The sequence below is a fragment of the Brienomyrus brachyistius genome, chromosome 2 (assembly GCF_023856365.1).
Source record: "Brienomyrus brachyistius isolate T26 chromosome 2, BBRACH_0.4, whole genome shotgun sequence".
Lineage (NCBI taxonomy): Eukaryota > Metazoa > Chordata > Actinopteri > Osteoglossiformes > Mormyridae > Brienomyrus > Brienomyrus brachyistius.
In genome coordinates, this window is record NC_064534.1 from 30,105,735 (window position 1) to 30,126,598 (window position 20,864).

Below are 20,864 nucleotides of genomic sequence, written 5' to 3' on the forward strand. Positions count from 1 at the left end.
TGGTCTGATGTCTTTTTTTTTCCAGTAGTACCATCAGTCACGTAGCCTCCACATCAAATCTCTTGATCCACAATCCTGAACCCCACCTCCGCCCCCCCCCCCAAAAAAAAAAGATGCCCCAGCAAAAACCAGTTAAGTGTCTAAAACTCTGAGAAGGATTCTTCTCATAAGAACACAAACAGGAGGCTATCCAAGCTCTCCCATTTGCATGGATATTTAATAGCTAAGGAGACGTAGAATATCTTATTCCCAAAAAAACACAAATACATTTTAATACATCTGATATGCAAGCTACACGTATTTAAAATAATGCAAAACACAGACTCTGGGTCATTCTGATCTGTCACTGATGAAGCTGTGATGTAGCCATAGAAACACACCAAGACCTCCACACTGCCAGTGGCAAACATCCCCGGCAAAGTCCTTATGCAGTCTAGGTTACTGGGACTCACTCAGGAGAGTTTGAGTGACACACCCATCTCTGCACTGCTCCAACGAATGGTAACCACAGGATGGGTATGACAGAGAGGAAGCGATTACACGTGGCTGTCCGTCACAAGATACAGTTATCAGCCACAGGACATGGTTTCCCGTCACTCTTCAAAGCAGCATCCTGCACATGACAAGGATGAGCTGCACCTCACACCAGAAGGCAGTGGATTCATTTCCTCCTATCTGCAATACTGGGATGAAACATCTGAAACCTTTGAAGGAATTTGCAGTTTCCACAAAGACAAACTCTACATCTAATAAAGTAAAACTTAAAACGGACCGATAAACAAACAGTCCTTTGTTGCAGTTTTCTTTATCACTGGGGGCAGCTTGTGGCTCAGCAGGCTAAGCCACTGTGCCCATGATGAGAAGGTCGCCGGTTTAAGTGCAGCCCCAGCACATCTGCAGCGCCTTGAGAAAGGCCCTTAACCCCCAGCTCCCCAGGCTGCCCTTCTCCGCCATGCTGGGTCACATGGAGAATTTCCCCAATGGGTATTTGACACTGGCTGTGTGGACGTCTTGACGTGCCACCTTGGCTACATCATGTGACAGACCAGAATAACCCAGAGTCCCTGTTTTACATTATTTTAAATACTGTAAAGCTTAAACACGAGATATAGAGATATAGTGTGTGAATTTCCCCACAAGGATCAATAAAAACATCACAAAAAAAAAACTCTCCACTTCAGTAAACCACATGTTCCTAAGGCTTGGAGCCAGCAGAAGCAGGTCTATCCCCGTATCACTCCAGCCAGTATGAATAGCTGAAGTAAGGGAACCCAACAAGATCCCAATCTTAGGAACAAAAGACATGAACACTTAACCTAAAAGTCCCAAGACTCCGGTCCCCTTCAGCTAGGCTGGGTTTGGGCCTGGATTCCTGTCCCTGGTCTGTGCCAATAGAGATTGTTCTCCTGCTATAACATGTGTTTCCTCCAGGTGCTCTGGGTTCTTCCTACAGCTCAGAAGCATGTGGTCAGGCATACTACCCACAGATTGTGCCCTGCCATAAACTGGTATTCTTTTCAGAATGTACCCCGTGCCCTAGTCTCACTGGGATGCTGTACTGGATAAACGGTTGGAAGATGGATGGACAGACTAACAACATGATAAATATCATTGCACCTACAACTACACCAGCTATCTACATTGTACTGCCTAATTACAGAGCTAACAGGAATCGGCTGAAAAATAGAAAAAATAGCTGACTGCCAGTTTTAGCACAAGCATGGTCTCTTTTTCAATAGAACAGAGGCCTTTAATTCAAAGTAGGTAGCTTTCACAAAGCCCAGTCTTCTCTCCATGAGTCTTGGATACACATGTACATACAGGGGTGAGAAAGTTTTTGGGTGAGCGCAGGCTGACGCAGAATGTAGTGCTGCTGGTGTAGCTGGAGCCAGTGGTCATATGATTCAAACCCACAACATTCCGTAGATCCCTAACCCAACCCGTTTTCATTCATTGTCTGAGGACAAGACGTGCAACTCTAGCTCAGAAACAGGATTTACCTTGTTGTGTTCATATTTGTATGGGATATTGAGTGTTTCCATGGCACGGATCATGGCCTGCACCGAGGTGAAGATGTTCTGGTAAACCAGCTTGGTGAAGCCCCTCTTGTCCTCCTCCGAGTAGCCTGAGCCGTGGATGATCCTCATCTGCTTGATGAAAGTGCTCTTCCCGCTCTCTCCGGTTCCTGTGGCGATGAGGACGGACAGAAAATGAGTGGACAGACATTGCTTTATGTTCATTATGGATAATGCAACACGATGCTTCACTTTGCAGGTGGGAATTTGGCTCGAAAGTGGTGACATTGAGGCTAAGACACAAACATGATCTCAGAGAATGACAAAGCCATGAATCAAATATCCAAAATCACTGATCACAACAGCTAACAAACAAACAAACAAGCCGTAGGCTCCACTTGCGGGGTTCTGCAGAGGATAGGAATTACTACTGAATATTCAGTGCTACTGTTTCCTCACACTAAAATTAATCCATATGCCTGAAATGGTTTTAATGACAAAAGCCACATTGAACAAAAAATATTTATCAGATTTTGCTGCTCATGAATATTTATAAGCTCAGGAATATTTATAGATGACAGAAGAGAAAGGAGTGCGAGTCTCGAGGTGCTGCGAATTCTCCAGGGTGTTTCATGCATTAGGTCTCCGTCAACATAGTACATTATGAACGGCTGTAACAGGTATCAGAGTGCAGCCTGCACCGAAAAAAAGGCAGAAGCGGGATTTCCGTACAGTGAAAGTAGCAGTACTGGGTAGGAGTGACATCAGCCCCATGACAGCTCCAGGCCTGACACACACAAGCAGCCCAGTTAAACTTTGGGAAAAGAGACGCTTAAAATGGATCAAGAATCTAAAACTAAGTCCTTGCAGGCAAACAGTGAATAATGGCTGAAAATTAAATGTGAATTCCGTTAGAGACGGACATTTCAGGTAGAGGAAGTATAAGTCCAGACCAGGATTTTGTTTCAACCAACTAGCCGAGTACTCTGTGGATGTGACTCTTTATGCTCAACTAGTTAGTTGAAACAAAATCCTGGTTTGGATTTTTCTTTCTGGACCTGAAATGTCCACCTCTGGATTCCATGCTATGGACCTAAGACCGGGGAAAGATTGGGGATGCACTCATATCTGAATGTCAACATATTCAATACAACAGCTCTTAGGGAAACCAGCCACTGGGACAACTGGGTGGAAGAGAGGCAGGACCAAGGTACAGAGGGAAGATGCTCTAAAGCAGGGGTGGGCAGTCTCATCCACAAAGGGCCGGTGTGTATGCAGGTGTGAGGACTCTAATCAGTCCTCTAATTAGTAAACACAGACATTATATGATGGTTATATTCTACCAAATCAAACGCTTTAGTATTGCAGACATCAGCCAGTAATTATAACAAACATCAAATGGACAGTTAGAAAGACATTAAGTGAGTCAAACCAATACAAAAGATGAAGTGGCAAACATATTTACATCTCAGGTATTTATAATCTGTTCTGATGTTGTAACTGCATGGACTTCATGTTCATCACTGACAATTGAGGTTATTAAGCACTAGTTACAATTATACATTTGCACCACTCTATCGATCAGGACAAAATCAAATAAAGAGTAACACAAGTACCCACTCTTGGAGCAGTGTGTGGCCCAGCAGGCTAAGCCTGTGTGCCTGTGATCAGAAGATCACCAGTTGAAGCCCAGCCTCAGCACATCTGCAGGTGCTTGAGCGAGGCCCTTAACCCCCAGCTGCCTGGGTAGCTGCCCTTCATGGCCAGCTTGCTCTCACTTACAGAGAGCAGTTGGAAGAGGCATAAAGAGAACTTCCCCACAGGGATCAATAAAGTATCTATTATTATAACGGGATTTATCAGAGTTCATCGGCTGAAAGCCCAGTGAAGACCTTCACAAAGAAATAAGACTACCTGAATGAAACCCACACAAATGAGATGAGAAATGAATGAAGAAAAATGTTCCAGTGTGTCAAGAGGAATTACTGCAGAAAAATAATTTAAAAAACAGACACTGGGCCGGAGAATCTAAATTAAGGACTAATGAGCATGAAAAGATGAGGTACTGCTGCAGCTGAAATTAAAACATGAATAATGCATTTTGCTGCTCCTATTTTCTCTGTTAGCGAGCGGCAGCTTAGCAAATTGCACTTTCTTTATAACCAATAAAGCTCCATCTCCTTCTATATTCACAGCACCATTAAAATGTATTGAATATGCAGTATATTAACTAACATCTAATGCAATTTACATCATATAAAATATTCTACATTTCCTACCTGCCACAGTACGTTTTTTTTCTTCGCCTTCAGCTGAAACAGCTGTCCAGCGTGTTAAAGTTACTAACTGCCACCCCAATTCTGACCTGCTCACTCCGCGCCCCTGCCAAGCTATCAGCCCAAAGCCACCTCAACCCCATCATGAAATTTCTGCTGAAATTACATTTAATGGCTTGTTTGTAACCAGACAATTCACAGATTTTCAAAAACAAACTGCACTACATCTGCCTGCTCAGGTCACGTTTTAGCTAAAATTTTATTAGCAGTTTGCAGACAGCATTATTGTAGTTATTTCCATTATTCTTGACTCATGCGGAACATTTTTTTTGTTTCCAAAAGGAACAGTCCTATATATTTACTGTAGTGGAAGAAGAGCTGTCCAGCATGATCTCCTCACATCTTTGGTGCTATAAAAACTTAAGCAGCTTAAAGTAGACAAAATGCATCCTGGGAAAATTTACAAAACCACCAACTATTGGTTAAGACCAAATAAGGAAATAAAACTTCTCATTGATCGTTTCTGCATGCAGTTCACTATTTTAGCAATATCCAGGATATAAAGAACATAGGGATGTATAAAAATGTGTGTGATAAAGGGCAAAAAACAACGCGCACGCAGGAAGGAAAAGACAGTCACGGACCATCTGCAGTAAAGAGGAACCTTCTCACTTCCATCCAGCAGGAGCCCTCAGACGGCTCCAGCGACAGCTGCAGGCCTCTCAGGAGAGGACCCTGGATGATCCACACATGCAAGACAAGTCTGCTTTATTGTTTTCATTTAAATCTGTTACTGCATGAAACAGGAATGTGGTCAGAATGGTTCCGCTTTTACCGAGCTCGTACTTGTGACAGCGTAAGAAGCACTCTAAACCTCAGGTGTCAGCAAACCCTCCCCCAGCCACTGTTATACGAGCAGACATCCAGTCGAAAGCTTGCTAGCCGGAAGCCACTCTCCCTGTGGATAGGACTAATTGGGTAGCTCCACATCACGCCACGTCTCTCATCAGAAGCCGTCGCCTCAAGCAGGATGATCAGAAGAACTTCCATCAGGTTCATCGAGGCCTCCGGACCACAGGCATTCCCTCGCTCCTTCTTCTTACGATGCAAGCGGCACAGCGGCCGCGCCCAGTGGATATCGACGGCTTCCTCCGCCGTCAGAAAATGGGCAAACTCTGAAGCACTAACGAGAGCTCCATGTCGTCGGCAAGATGGGAACACGCACTTCTGCTGGTTACTGTCTGTCGCATTTTAAGGGAAGACTCTTCGGGGATGCAAATTAATTGCAATCTGACCAGAAATTATTTAGGTTACCCTAAAAATGCATGTGATGCAATTTAACGCTAAAAGGTTCTGCAAACACGCACAAACACACGCCAAACATGTGTTCAATCCACTGTCCCAAATAGATTTCTGTAATTTAATTTTCCCTCCTCATACTCTTGTAATGGGGACTTTCCCCTTGGTACCAAATTCATTTAATAAAATACGCGTCATAAGTTGCAGAAGGAAGCCATTTATGTTTTAAATCGGCACACAGTACTTACGCCCATCCCTCACATAAAAAATGTTCATTTAACCACTGTGATTGCCATAACTTTTCAGGATAAACTACAACGTGTCATAATTGCATCCAAACAAGTGCGGACAATTACCCTATGTATGGCCCGAGTAACAAACAAAAATCTAAATTTAATAATATTTAAAGGTATTCTGCTAGTTTTTGTTCTATTAAGTTTAAAGTGAAACTGTACACATAGCTTTACATATTACATATATTGCCAGCTGGTGCCCCCGACAAGTACTGAAGTCCCGGCCATCAGGCTCAAGCATGACAACTATGTGCAGTTGCAAGGACCAAACAGAAGACAGGTCATCTGAAGGAAGAGAGACCATGCGGTTGCCAAGAGCTGGTGTCGACTTAATGACACCTGGTAATAAAAATGGCGGCTCAGCTGCCGCAGAAAGGCGGCAGAAGATGGTCCCTGAAGAACGGCAACGGTATCACACAGCCGCTGCAGATGGAGCTATAGATGGAGGCCAGATGGAGACACTGCTGATGAGTCATTAAAGAGAGAGAGAGAGAGAACCTCGAACAACATGAATGAGTGCACACTGCAGCAGCCCCCCCCCCCACACACTCCGTTTAATCACTCAGTACAAGTACGTTCTCTGGAAGGGGCGGAAAGTTAATAATTACCATCAATCAGCTCCTACTACTGACTGACCACCGGAAAAGGGTCAGGATCATTAGCAGGACAGAGAATGTGTATGTGTGTGTGTGTGTGTATGTGTTATGTATATATTACAGTGTGGGGAACAAATGTCCCCACAACACGACATAGACCAGTTATTCTGACATTGTGGGGATCATTTTCTCAGTCACCATAAGGGCAAATTCAACTTTATAAAAAACTAAAAATGCCAAAACACTTGTATTTCACTTGGTTACTTCTGGTAAAGGTTAGGACAGGGTGGAGGTTAGGGTTGTCATTCTTGGGACTAAGGTCGTGCCCTTAGAAATGAATGAAGAACTAAACTTTGTCTGGGCATGACACACACACTGTACGAGGTCCAGATGATGTAAGGCTTGCACACCCGCTAAACCCATCGCTGGACAAATGCGCTTCAGTCAGAAACACCGGATCTCCAGTACAGAACCTGCACTTTCGACAAAGAACCTCAATTGCACCGATAACATCATACTAACAGCATCCAAAAAAAATGTAAAAACCCGCAGCAGCCATCTCCTCCTGACCTGCCACCCTATTGGCCACCTCCTTGCCAGGAACCTTCCCACAGTGCGTGGCTGAATTGGCTACAGAGAAAGCATAGCAACAAGTTGAACACATTCAATATATTCAGCACATTCCATATTACAAAAGAGTTAAAAGAAATAAAATCTAAAGGTGAACATTCCTCTTTATAAATATAAAAACACCACTTTAGACAAGGGGTCTCCAACTCCGGTTCTGGAGATCTACTATCCAGGAGGTTTTCTATCCTACCTGGTTCCTGGTGAGCCACACCTGTTCCTGGTATTTAGGACTGGAGTTGGAGACCCCTGACGCAGATGAGGCATTGCAGTCCCTGCCTTTTGGTCCCACGCTCACTCCTGGTCACTCAGACAGCCATGCCTGCATCTTTCGAGCAACGACGCAGCATTTATGCAGTTTCCGAGTCGGATTCTGCACCCATGTTCCTCAGTCAGTCATGTATCCTGCTCCTATACTGACCCCCCACTCTGGATACTTCAGATAACATTTAAAATGAACTTCGGAAAGAAAATTGCCATTTTAGTTTTTTTCTCTCTCCTAAAAAAACTGGTTTACATAAAGCCCTTACTTCCACTGGCACAAATTGCTCCCTTTGACTGCAATACCCTTCCCATCTCACAGGGGTTTGTGTGTGAAATGTACTTATTTTCTCCAGGATAACAATCCCCACGTTGTGCGGTTGCTCTTGGCCATCACAGCCTACGGGAAAAACAAGGTCAAACAGTCACTTCAAAACAACACAGCCTTACGCGAGGCTAAAGCAACGTCTTCCCAATGGCCACCCGGGAGGGGGGGGGCAGTTCTCAGCTTGCCATTTCCTGCAGGATGTTCCCGTCAGAAGGAGATTGACCGCACCCCGGCCTACCCCAGCTAACGATGAAATTCACAGCACAGCAAAGCCTCGCCATTGTCAAAGTGGTTCTTGCACTTGAAATGCCCACCCATCACAGAAAATAGGGCGCCGTTTACAGTGGGGCAGTGCCATCGCTCGGTCATGCCAAGGGACAGACCGTTATATTAAGACATGTCAAGACAGTAGCGGTGACAGGCGTCACACCTTTCCGGGCCTCGAATTTAGCTTTTGGCCCCATATTGCCCATTTACAGATACAGACAGGTGCTAAAACAATGGCTTTTACAGAATATCACTTATGATTTGTGGTCATAGGTGCTCAGTGTCACCAGACCTTTAGCTTTAATTACATAGATTACTTACGCAAAATTACACAACAGCTCACTCCAAGTCAATATATCAACCATGCATCAAGACACAGAGTCTTCTGTAAGCGGGGTCTACATGGGCCCAGTGTACACAGCAGTGGCACCACCTGAAAGCCCAGGCACAGCGCATTACACGTTTGATTGCATTTTTCACTGTGACTCCGCTTACCGCGCAACTCGGCCCAGGACTACAGCGGTTAAGAGCGTCAGCTACATCCCGACAGTGCACAATATGCTTACGTGGGTCAAGATGGAAAGTGAGGGGCGTAAGACAAAGGGAATGCAGCAAGATCGATAAGGCAGCTATGTGTCAGCCGCCGTAATGCACCTAAATAATTATAAAAGTGTAGAATAACAGTAGCATGCAAAATGATCGTCCTTCTAGGTTAAGAGTGGAGGAAGGGATCCGTAAGGGAGGTGGCCAAGGCAGAGCGATCCGTTTTGAGGAGCCAGAATAATTAAAAAATCACTACAGAAGATGACAGCTAATGAGATATTATCTGGGGGAAATATGTCACTGGGGGATAATGCAGTCATAAGGCTGGGAAAAGGAGCTGATAGCCCTTGTGGACAGTAATGAGCACCGTGGGCGAGGAAAAAGCCCCCGGCACTGCGCCCCGATCAGGGTATAATGTGTCCAAACACCAGGTAACATATCATTCCACCCCGTCTGCGGGACATTTTCATCAGGCATCTCTGTAAATGCCCGAGAAGCACATGTCACTTCTCACAATGAAGAACGCCACATTGACTGTAGACGACCATCGCGCAAGCCTTTGTACAAGACACAAACATTTAACATTTCAGGAAAGAGACAGGAGGAGATGGCAGCCATCGGACCAATATTGTGCCAAAGTATTTGTGACATCACAGTGCACCATTTATACCCAGAACCAGTCTCTCCGCATACAGAAAGACGGCATTTATCACTTCAGCAGAAAACAAAGGCCATTATGCTCCTTCCTTAGGTTAGTCTAATTGTTTACAATCAGTTCCGCATTGGTGATCACATGGCATAAAAACAGACATGGCTCAATTATTGTTATGCCCGAAAATCAAACACAGGAAAAATACTTTAATAAATGCATATTAATGGATGTAATGTCTTTATGGTAAAGTCTAGTCCCATATGGCATGTTCTCCCCATGTCGTTGTGGGGTTTCCTCCGGTTTCCCCCCTCAGTCCAAAAACATGCTGAGGCTAATTGGAGTTGCTAAATTGCCTGTAGGAGTGCATGTGTGAGTGAATGGTGTGTGAGTGTGCCCTGCGATGGGCTGGCCCCCCTTCCTGGGTTGTTCCCTGCCTCGTGCCCGTAGCTTCCAGGATAGGCTCCGGACCAGAAGGATAAGCGGTTTGAAAGATGGATGGATAGATCTCTGTTCCTTCATATGTGCCAGAGAATAACAGTAGGGAGTAAAAAGGTGGGCCGTCTTGCTCTCCTCGAGGGCTGGTTGTGAGGAGCACTGGTGTAGGAGATCAGCTGTACTAGACTTGGACTTTCTGTTAAATCCGTCTTTTACTGCCGTGTGTTTCCCAGACTTCTTGCCAGTCACCGGGTGGTTTTTCTCATCCTGTTAACATTTATTGTTTTAATATGGATCCAATTTCAATCAAAAGCAGTATCTAGAGGAGAGAACATCAGTGTGAGTGGAGAGAGGAGGGCGGGAGAGAGCTGTGGAGGGTGGGGTGCAGCGGGATACAGGTGGTCATTACTGCGGTCAGGCTGTGCTGAGCAGTGCAGGTTTATCTGGCCTGTAGGGCTCTCACTGAAAACTTTTAATTTTAGTTTTTTTGTTTGTGTTAGTTGTAAGTACTGTTACCGCTTTAATATTAATATAAAGATAATCCTTTAGTGGGAAATTTACATCGTCACGGCAGAAAGTGGACAGTACAAGATAAGAGCAGCAAAAATTAAACAATACAATAAAAATTATACCAGCAGTACAGTATAAAAAGTGCATTATACAAAGTAATGTTTCCATCTCGGTCTTCCTTCTTATTAATTTTGGCCTTCTTATAACACATTAATTGCAGTTATTTACTTACTTTCTGGTCTTACGTTTCGATAAAGGAACAAAGCAATCAAAGAGTTTTTTTTTTTTTTACTAATTACACAATCAAAGGGTTTTTTTTTTACTAATTGCATTGTTACACTAATTACACCAGATTGGACACGCACATATGCGGTACAGCTTGTATTTCAATCCAATAATAGCAAAAGCAGCTCTCTTTCAGTGAGAGGAAGAATGGAAGGTTTAGTAGACTGTATCTCAGTAGACTGAACGTTACGTTTCTGTAAGTAAAGCTGTTCATATTATTTAATGCGTTTGTTTTTTATGCTTTTTGTGTTTCATTCTGTGTGTTTTGGCAAGTCTTGATGAAATGTGCAGTCCCCCTCCCCCCCCCCAGTGGTTCTGCAGCAGTCTTTTTGGGTCATGATTTGGCTCTAGCCTCTAGCAGACAAAGCCGGAGTGGCTGCGAAACTTGGCATGCATGTACGATTGTGGCTGTACCTTCAGCGGGGTGCGGTGACTTTACTGTGGGTACATGGCTGAGGGCCACGGTTCTGCAGGTTATCCCGCTGCTTCTGGGATAGAATCACAGCAGCATTCGCTTGTGGCTAAATGCTGCTTTTTAACTTTTATTTTCTGTCTCGTGTCTGGTGTCGGGCGTAAAATGGTCCTGTCGGCTGCCTGTCCGAGGTGCTCGTTGATTGCAGATCACGGACAGAGCAGGTCCACGGCATTTCAGCCAATTAGGACTCAGATTTCTGTTGCCATTCATAAAGTGACCAGACATTTATATATATCAATTAATTTACAAAAATAAAACGCCACACAGCCTATGTAATTGCTGGTGCAGTGTGAGAGAGAACCCATGCTGCCTGACCATGTGCTTGCGGGTGTTTTTTCTTTAAGTGTATTACCCAAACCCGAAACAGTGATCACAGCGATGATTACCGCTTATATGACATTGCTTTGCTGGAACAGCGTTTGTTCTGTGGATTTTGTTTGAAGTATGCGGCCATCTTAAGGCTCCTATCCATGATCAGTGTGCTATGATGACATTCTGATGGCCTGTTTTGTAGCTATGTTATTTGGAGCCCCTCGGCCTTACCCTTTGGCCTGTGCCTGGTTGAAAATGAACATTTACTTTGAACTCGAGCAGTAAGGGACCTTTGGGTCGTGCTGCTCCTTTACTTTCCCACAAAAGGTTCCTTCAGATGTAGCCCAGTTAGCTTGTAGCATTGTTGGGGGTGCCCTTCAGGATGTGTTGAGTAGATGGTGACTCTTGTGGAAAGATTGTGCTTTACCTCTCGAATGGGATTCTTGATGAAAATCTGCATGCAAGCCTGGGCCTACATCTGATTCACGGTTTTATCCAGGTGGTGCTGCCCTACTGATGGTTAATATACAGGAACCTCCTTTGGGGCAGCCTCCCCCACAGCCTTACTGTGGAAACATCCACAGTAATCTCAATTTTAAGCTATCAGTCATTTCCAAAAAGCGCACTTAAATGTCACCTCTTACCTCTCCTGCCTGAACTTCAGACACATGGGACTATCTATCCATCCATCCATTTTCCAAACCGCTTATCCTACTGGGTCGCGGGGGGTCCGGAGCCTATCCCGTAAGCAATGGGCATGAGGCAGGGAACAACCCAGGATGGGGTCCAGCCCATCGCAGGGCACACTCACACACCAGTCACTCACACATGCACTCCTATGGGCAATTTAGCAAGTCCGATTAGCCTCAGCATGTTTTTGGACTGTGGGGGGAAACCGGAGTACCTGGAGGAAACCCCACAACGACACGGGGAAAACATGCAAACTCCGCACACAAGTAACCCGGTATTTACACAAGTAAATCAGGTATTTAAGACCAGGCAATGGGCTCATCATCATATCTCAATCTTTCTCATATCCCTTCTTACAACATCTCCCCACAAATCTAACGGCAGCATCCAGAATCCCATACCATGCTACTTTAAGGTAAGCGAACTCGTCAGTAACAACATCAGAAACGAACTGCTGCCTGCCCCAACAGCAAGGGAAGTCCATTCCCATCCTTGCTTGGCCATGGGATGGGAATATTTTGTGAAAAACACACCATTTTCCCTTCCTTTTTAAAAGAATGCTTCTGTTCAGAGACACCTAGCTTCTTGGCTGTAACAGATGACCAGGCCTGTAAATAGCTAAATTATACCATTCCCATTACACGTTATGAATAAACATTACTTTTTGGCTCTCCTATTGCACCACCTACATTTTATCCCCATTACGAAGATTCTGATTAGGCTGTTCACTCTCCTCATTACATAAAATACATGAATTAACAAGCACGCTTATTGTTTAAGCCCCATACAGCACTGATGTTTCACTCTGGGCTGCTAATATGCTGTATCCTTGCATAAGCAGTAGGCGATAACAGACAAGTTGGTGAAGGGCCCTCTTATTAACACAAAAGGTTACGCTGTAGAGAAAACAGTATTCAACCCAACAAGATTAAAAGTTCAACTTCTTTCCCTAAAATAATACAAAATGTTCCAGATAGTCCTGCAGTTTATATGACTAAAGGATTAAAATTTGACAGTTTAATTAGTTTTAATCGCCGTATTGAAATGCAAGGGACTGTGATTGCATAGCGTGCCTTTGTGCGTAATGTGGACAGATACTTTCACCTTTTTTATGACTGCCAAAAACAGATCACCTACTTGTACATAAAATGTCTAGACATCACGGAGTGAAATTTGTAGCCCACTTTAGAAACCTGATCGACTTCTGCAACACAAATCAGCCACAGGAAAATGGGCAACACGGCCTGATCGTTTCGTTTTCCCTTTGACTCGAGTGTCGGATACAGTGTGAAACAAATATACAAACTACTGCGGGGTTACAAAGCAAAAGCGGCAGTTTAAATAGCGACTGGGACCACTTTTGCTAGTTATATTCATTTTTTGGATTTTACGAAAACAGGCTTTTCCCCCTTTCGTCCGGAATGAGATTTATGGTTACGTATTAAAAAGAGTTCGCCAAGTATCCGGAGCGAAATCATGCGCGTTACTGTATCGCTGCTAGGGATTCAATGGGAAACGGAACGGCGCTTCCAACAGGACTGGAAGTTAGATACTGCAGATGTTGAAGTGCTAAAACACGTTTTCAGATAAACACACGTTAAATAAACACGGGGTCCACAAGTTGGGAAATCGCGTAAGAGCCAGAGCCCCACTTAGACATTTAAAGCGCTTAATTTCTTTTACTCAAATTGCGCTCCACAAATGGCCAGACTTCGGCCTTTCGAAATAAGGGCGGAAACCACCTGCTACACTATTATATCCTAGTTACACAAACGTTATATGGGAACCAGTGAAAACGCGTTTCTACAGCCTCTATTCGCATAAGTAAGTTTTAATACGCGGGGATTCACACGAGTACAGTGACATGATTTCCCCCCCCCAAACTACCTGATTTGCATGCGGTTCTGTTCAGCGTAAACAGCCCAAAGCCTTATCACAGTATCACTTAAGAGTGACATGATTTCGCCGTGAAAAGCCGCCCGCGTCCTACCGAGCAGCAGCAGCTTCAGTTCCCGGCGAGCGTCCCTCTCGTCCCGTCGGAGCTGCCTCTCGATCTCGTTGTTGATCCGCCTGGCTTCTTTCGCCTCTTCAGTAAGGCAACACGCCATGATGGACTCCAGGGTCATTCTTGCTCCCCCCTCCTCCTCCTCCCCAAAAAATAAACCTTTGCTTTAGTCTTTTGTCGCCGATATATTCAGTGCTGGCTGCGGTACGAATCAAAAGGAAACATTGAAATGCTCTGCCAGGTTCAGGAAGGCGCCCTTCTGTGCAGATACCGGGAAAACATGGACACGTCCACGATAAAAGGAGAACATGGAGAGAGGAAAAAAGAAAATATGTGTTTAAGTTATAGGACCCCCTCCTTTCGTTTCACTTTCCAGCCGTCTGTTGGCAAACAGTGACTGTAAGAGCCCTGCCTGCTTGTCAGTATCTTAATAGAGGTACTCAGCCTTTCCTTCTGAATTCGAGCAACAGATCCTTCTAAGAAGCAGCCGTAGCCTTTCTATGAGGTCTTGCTGTGCACTTCCATTCTTGCCATTCCACTCACTTTATTTTGCTTTCCTTCTTTATATAGATGCGAACTCTTAACTATCTTTATTTTCCGTTTCTATATCAGCACGAAAATAGACGAATAAATGCTTATGCTTTCCCCCCCTCCCAGTTGCTAGACTCCCGGGCGTGGTAAGGCAGAATATGGCGGACTTTCACTCCAATCCGCTTGACAGGAATACAGTTATCTCCAGCTGGAAAAGCCAAGAAAAAATACCACAACCTCAGGCACGTCTCACGGAACAGCGGTGACTAATATCCAGGAAATATATGGCGAGCACAGTCACGTCTGATGATTTTTGCATTTGGTGCCTTTTGTTTGGCTTTAAAAAAATCTTCCTTTCCTGTCCCCTCTCCCTCAGTTCCATGCATGTAATTTTATTATAGACACCATCCAGGCGTGGCGAAGGGACGTTGGGGAGGGGAGTAGCGGACAGGGGAACGGCGAGCACACGCGTACAGAAGTGGGAAACAGTGGATGACAAAACTCTCTTTAGTGCCCAGACCGCTTTTACATTTAAAACGCACTAACTCGTGAAAAGAAGTGACACTTACTGAGGTCTACCTCGTGTGTAATCATGTCCGTGTTGATGGTGTTTATCATGTATTATTATATCAAAGATAAATAAACTAAATTTTTAATAGAACGTTCGTTTATAGGACGTATTACAGGTTGCAAACACTAGGTGGTGTTGTGGTTAAGGTACTGGTTTTTTTTTTTTAAGCTGCTAACTAGCAGTGGCTGTTTATTTGGCTAACCTTTTTTTGTCATCCAACCTGATTTTCTAACCAGTACTTGGGACAAAACGTTCAGTGTTGGCCCAGAACCATCAGTAGAAACAGTAAAGTATGGCCAAAGACAAAATTATATTCAGAATATTACAAATAAATTGTGCATATTATGGACATGATTTTAAGTAATACGGGATGCTAAAGATGTGTCCAGTATGGCTGAAATTATAAGCACAGTCTTTATTTGCATTTAAAATGTAACACTGCATGAAGTGTCAAGCAGTTTCTGATTAAATGTTAGGTTACTGTTTGTTCTTTTAGAATGTGATACTAAATTTAAAACATACATGTTTTTATTACACAACTAAAAGCACGACGATCAGAGGTAAATTTGAGTCATGAGGATATATTAAGGGACTCAATAGCAGCCTGTCAAGGACACAAGAACGATGAATGACAGGTTTTATTCTTTTTTCCCTTAAGATTTCGTTAGTTAGTACAGGTTTTATAGCGGCTCATACAGGAAGATCCAAAAGTCATGTTATTGCACTGATACAGTAACAATGAAGATATCGTAACTGCTGACCTTGTTGAATTACATTCAGAAAGAAGCAAAAAGATCGATATATGAATCCAGCCATTCAAGTTGTAATCTGGGAAACAAGTCTTCTAAATTTGTCACGGATGTCTGTAACCTTCAATGCAGAAGATGTTCTGTGGTCATCAAGTCATCAAGAAAACCTTCCACCATTTGCGACTGTATGTTTAAAACAATGAGTTATTTCCAACTCCAGAACCACTTAGTAAGTTAATTTAATTTTCTATATGCAGTTTTATGATTAGACAGCCAGATGTTTCCACATACAGACGTGGACAAAATTGTTGGTACCCTTTGGTCAATGAAAGCAAAACTCCCAATGGTCACTGAAATAACTTTAATCTGACAAAAGTAATAATAAATAAAAATTCTATGAAATTTAACCAATGAAAGTCAGACATTGTTTTTCAACCATGCTTCAACAGAATTATTTAAAAAAATAAATTCATGGAACAGGCCTGGACAAAAATGATGGTACCCCTAGAAAAAACTGAAAATAATGTGACCAATGGGACATGTTAATTCAAGGTGTGTCCACTAATCAGCATCACAGGTGTCTACAATCTTGTAATCAGTCAGTGGGCCTATATATAGAGCTCCAGGTAGTCACTGTGTTGTTTGGTGACATGGTGTGTATCACACTCAACATGGACCAGAGGAAGCGAAGGAAAGAGTTGTCTCAGGAGATTAGAAAGAAAATTATAGACAAGCATGTTAAAGGTAAAGACTATAAGACCATCTCGAAGCAGCTTGATGTTCCTGTGACTACAGTTGCACATATTCATAAATTTCCATGACCATTGTGAGTTTTTCTTTCATTGACCGAAGGGTACCAACAATTTTGTCCACGTGTGTAAATGATTGAACATAAATCCATAAGCATAATACAAACTGGGGACATTCGGCACAAAAATCCATCTCCTCAACCCCGATGCTACCAGAAATGAGAAGCCAAGAGGATCTTCAGAAGACAAAAAACAAATATAGGATGTGATTTTTATTTTTTTAGATATCTGTGGATTTCAACCCTTTATTCATGAAAAATGGTGAATGCAAGACTGAGCTGTATTTGTGCTTGGTCAGATGTCCACATGTTTTTGCATTATAACCAGAGTTCTGCGCTTCCTTGTCCTGCTGCCTCATTGCATAATTACAATACTTCCCATTCATCCCGCAGCCAGCGGCATTCCTGGGAAGGCCGTCTCGCCCGTGTGCACAGTGTTCGCTGAGTTTCGCACACATGCAATAAGGCGGCATGTCATGGGATGAGTAAGGAAGCCACATGAAATACTGTTTCACCCAGTTGCATAATGTAAAAGAAGCCTCTGTGAATTTGTTACACACTAGACCTCCCAGAGCTGCTCAGAATCTCTGACGGTTATGAAACATTAGATAAACTGTTGCCCGTCACGTCTTTCTGATATATTGATGAAGGCTGTGTTTGTCATGCAAGTTTATTGCACAATATTTCTATTGAGTCACTGTTCTCGCTGTTGGCACTTAAAGAAGCATAAGTGATCCGACGCCAGGATTTATGTAGGAACCCCAGACGAAGTGCGTCGCCTGGATCAAAAAACAAAACAAAATGTCCATTGTTTCATTTAGCTTTTATTTTCCAACATATTCCGAAAGATCATGGGATATTCTTGCTGTCAGTTTGCCGGCTGTGTTTCATTTGCTCTTTCACGGCCTCTTCTTCTTTATTTAAGCATAATGCTCAATGCTGCTGGACTTGACAGCTGTTTCAGCTCCCTTTGCCTCCTTTTCCCTGTTCCCACTTCTTCTCTTGACACATAATTTGCTTCAAAATATGTATGACATGTATTTATGATGATTCTATTAGTGCCAGTCCGTATTAGGATGGAGACGACCAAAGGCCAGGACTCCAGCTCCCCACCAAGTTAACCCTAAGAAATAGTTTTCCTTGCTCATGTCAGTTCCGTTAATCCATGAAGGACACATCTAAAGCAGCAAATATGTATATGAATGTGTAACATGGTCCAGTGGTTTTGCTGGAATGTAAAATTAACAGTACATCAATCTACAGTGTTTTATTCATGTTTTGCAATAACTTTCAATGTCTGTAAAATTTTTTACACGGCCGTGTAAACAATGCCAATGCATACAAAGGATAGAAAAATATAGCTGTCCTGTCATTTGGGTTAGGAAATCATCTATCTCTATATTTTGCACTATTAAAACGGCATCTGCAAAGTCATTGAAGATGGAAATGAACACGGATAAACAGCAGCAATGTTTCACATCTCCACAAAGATTAAGCAGAAATGGAAGAAGTACGAAGATGTGTGGGAGAGGAAGCCTTATGATCACTGCCGTACAGGAAGGCCGGACTCAGGAAAGGCTCAGGTGCCATTGCCGGGTCTTAATGGATAATGATTGAAAAAACTAAGCAGGCAAGTATGTGATTTACTGATTAATATGAAGACTGTGGTTGATCATAGCAAACTATGGAATGTTGACATGAAACTGAGTGTACCAGAGTGATGAAGGACCAGGAAAGAAATCCTCAAAAATGTACCTGCAGTACATTTCTCTGTAAGAAAAAAATATCAGAATTGTTCAGAATGTGGTATTTTCTGTGATTTCAGGGGTGGTAAAGCTACGGCATTGAACACTGTTGCTGGTAAAGAACACCAAGAAAATAAACAAGTGGATTATTGATCAAATCAAGTTTCACTTGAAGCACATGTGAGCAGAATAAGGATATCTTGTTTTGGGTAAATTATGAAAATGCCTAGTGCGTCGAAAAGGCCACAATGCAGGAAAAGGTGTAAGTGAAAGAGGGTGAGGAGCAACAAGGTGGACGACCTCGACTGCCATAACTTCAGTTATTCCACTATGGCCCATAGTGTGAATCATCCACCCATCCGTCCATCTATCTATCTTCTGTACCCACTTGTCCTATGCAGGGTTACAGAGATCTGGAGCTTATCCTGGAAGCTACAGGCGCAAGGCAGGAAATCACCCAGGACAGGATGCCAACCCATGGTGGGGGGTGCCATCCATTATATGTAGAGTATACCAAAGTTTACAGCTATTGTGAATTAGGAACTAAAAGCCAAATTAAGTCAAATTATGCAGGAAATACTTAACTGATCCCTTTTATATACATTTTGCCCCCCTGACATAAAACTCCACTTTTATTTAAAAATAAAAAGAGTCTCTTATTTTAAGTGTACTATAGATAACTATCCACCCTAACCCGTTATTTTACAAGGTGCATTACTTTAAGATTACCTTGGGTGCTTTCGTCGTATACTAAAATTGGAATTGGATGGATGGGATGTATTTATTTCGCCCCCTAGTGGATAACTAGCAAATTGCAGCTTCAATTTTAAAAACGAATCCGTTGGTAAAAGCTAAAAACCATCGAATATTTTGGGAAGAGCACATGCAGAATGATGATAATTATGTCTTTGATCTCTAATTCAGTTTTCTTCACAGCTGTCAGATTTTTGTTTTAATCATAAAAATGATGTTATCAGAAAATCACAAGATCTGTCTTCAATGCTTGGGAGATAGACCTTGTGACCTTTGAATAAAATGCAGGGTTATGATGCACAGTAACCCGTAAAATTATATTTTAAAACGATCATTTTAGAAACATTTAATTGTAAAATGGTTTACTGTTTACTTAAAAAAATCTGGAAAAATACGAAAATCTGAAAAGTTTTAAAAAAAATTGACAAAGCAATACTAGAGAATAGGTTCTATGAAACGAACTGATCAAGAACTGTTGTTGGTAATGATTGGAGATAAAATCAAGGAACGAGACACTTTTACTTTATAATGTCATCAAATATGCCAGGAACGTGGTGCATATAAATTAGCCACTGAGTGAAGGTTTTATGAGTTAAATAGAACTACACCGCCCTTTGCCCAGGTAGAGAATATGGATTTGCTTCTAGAACAAACATAAATGTTGCAGAACATGTTTGCTACCTGAGAACTTCAGACATATCAGAGTGGATATATAACCTTATAGATCAAAACCAGGTGTGATACGTCGTACAATTGGCCTAATTAACGTGCAGAATATGAAGAGACCTGTTGCTCGTACCAGTAGATACCAGTAAAGCTCTAGATGCCAGATTCCAAAGCGACTTGAGTGTAGAAACAATGGAAGAATTGACAGTATGAATCACAAAGTCAGGCTCTTCACTGAACTAGTAAGTACATCCTTAACACATCATGTTTTGCATTGACAGCAGTGAGGGGTCTTCTCTGGATGTCATGCCCATCGTAGGACTCCCACAATAAGGACAATACCGATCCACTATGCGACCAGTAAGTCCCAGGATAACGTGGCAATGGTGCCACAGTGAATAATCACTATACAGTTATAGCTGGAGCCAGATTCTGAAGCTTTGTGGCAAAAACACAACCTGCGGTGCCATTTTATTTTAGAGACTTATTAATAAAATGAGATTCATGAATGTGTCAGAATCAACTATTGAATGCTTGTAACTTTAGTGACCCATTTAAGGTAATAAAAATTATTTAGAAGATTAAGGAAACTAGCATCAGACCCAATGACTCATTTTTACAGTAAGAAACCCAACAGGTGGTTTGGCAACAAGTAGAGTAGCTCATGATTCGACAGGGCACTGTATGTGTGGCCGTTAAATGCTGATGTACTTTAAAATAAACTTATCTGATGAGGAATTAATTTATTTAGATACCTGGATAACTGTAACTTTTGTTTTGTTTAGTAGTGCTGATTTTGAAGTATTACTCGGTTGCAGTGGTGCTGTAGATGAGAATTATTGCTGTGTTATTATGGGTAGCACAACAGGTCTGTTGGTATCACACCTCCAGGGCTGAGGGTTTCTGTTCTTCCCTACTCTGCGGAATCTGCATGTCTCCGTGTGTGACGCCGGCTTCCTCCTGCAATCCAAAGACGTGAACTCACTTTGGTGTTTCTAACCCCTAAGCAGTGATAGGCTCCAGGCCCCTGATAGTTCGGCTGATGGAAGATTGTCAGGTTCGGTCCTTGTCTTGTCCCATTCTATCCGTTATTTTCCTGCTTGGCCAGCAGGTGTTGCGTCCCCCCAGCCCCGTTTCCTGCCCATGCTCCTGATATACTTGATTCATCCCCT

General features: G+C 42.8%; 1 protein-coding gene across 1 annotated transcript in view; it reads right to left on the minus strand.

Moving 5' to 3' along the window:
- LOC125716409 (guanine nucleotide-binding protein G(q) subunit alpha) overlaps positions 1-14,801 on the minus strand; it is a 28,242-nt gene extending 13,441 nt beyond the window's left edge. The window contains exons 1-2 of the mRNA XM_048988671.1: positions 13,855-14,801; positions 2,001-2,185 (exon numbers count right to left, since the gene is read on the minus strand). Coding sequence (XP_048844628.1) covers positions 2,001-2,185; positions 13,855-13,990 — 321 coding nt within the window. The 5' untranslated portion in view covers positions 13,991-14,801. The remainder of the gene's footprint in view (positions 1-2,000; positions 2,186-13,854) is intronic.
- Between the last annotated feature and the right edge of the window lie 6,063 nt (positions 14,802-20,864).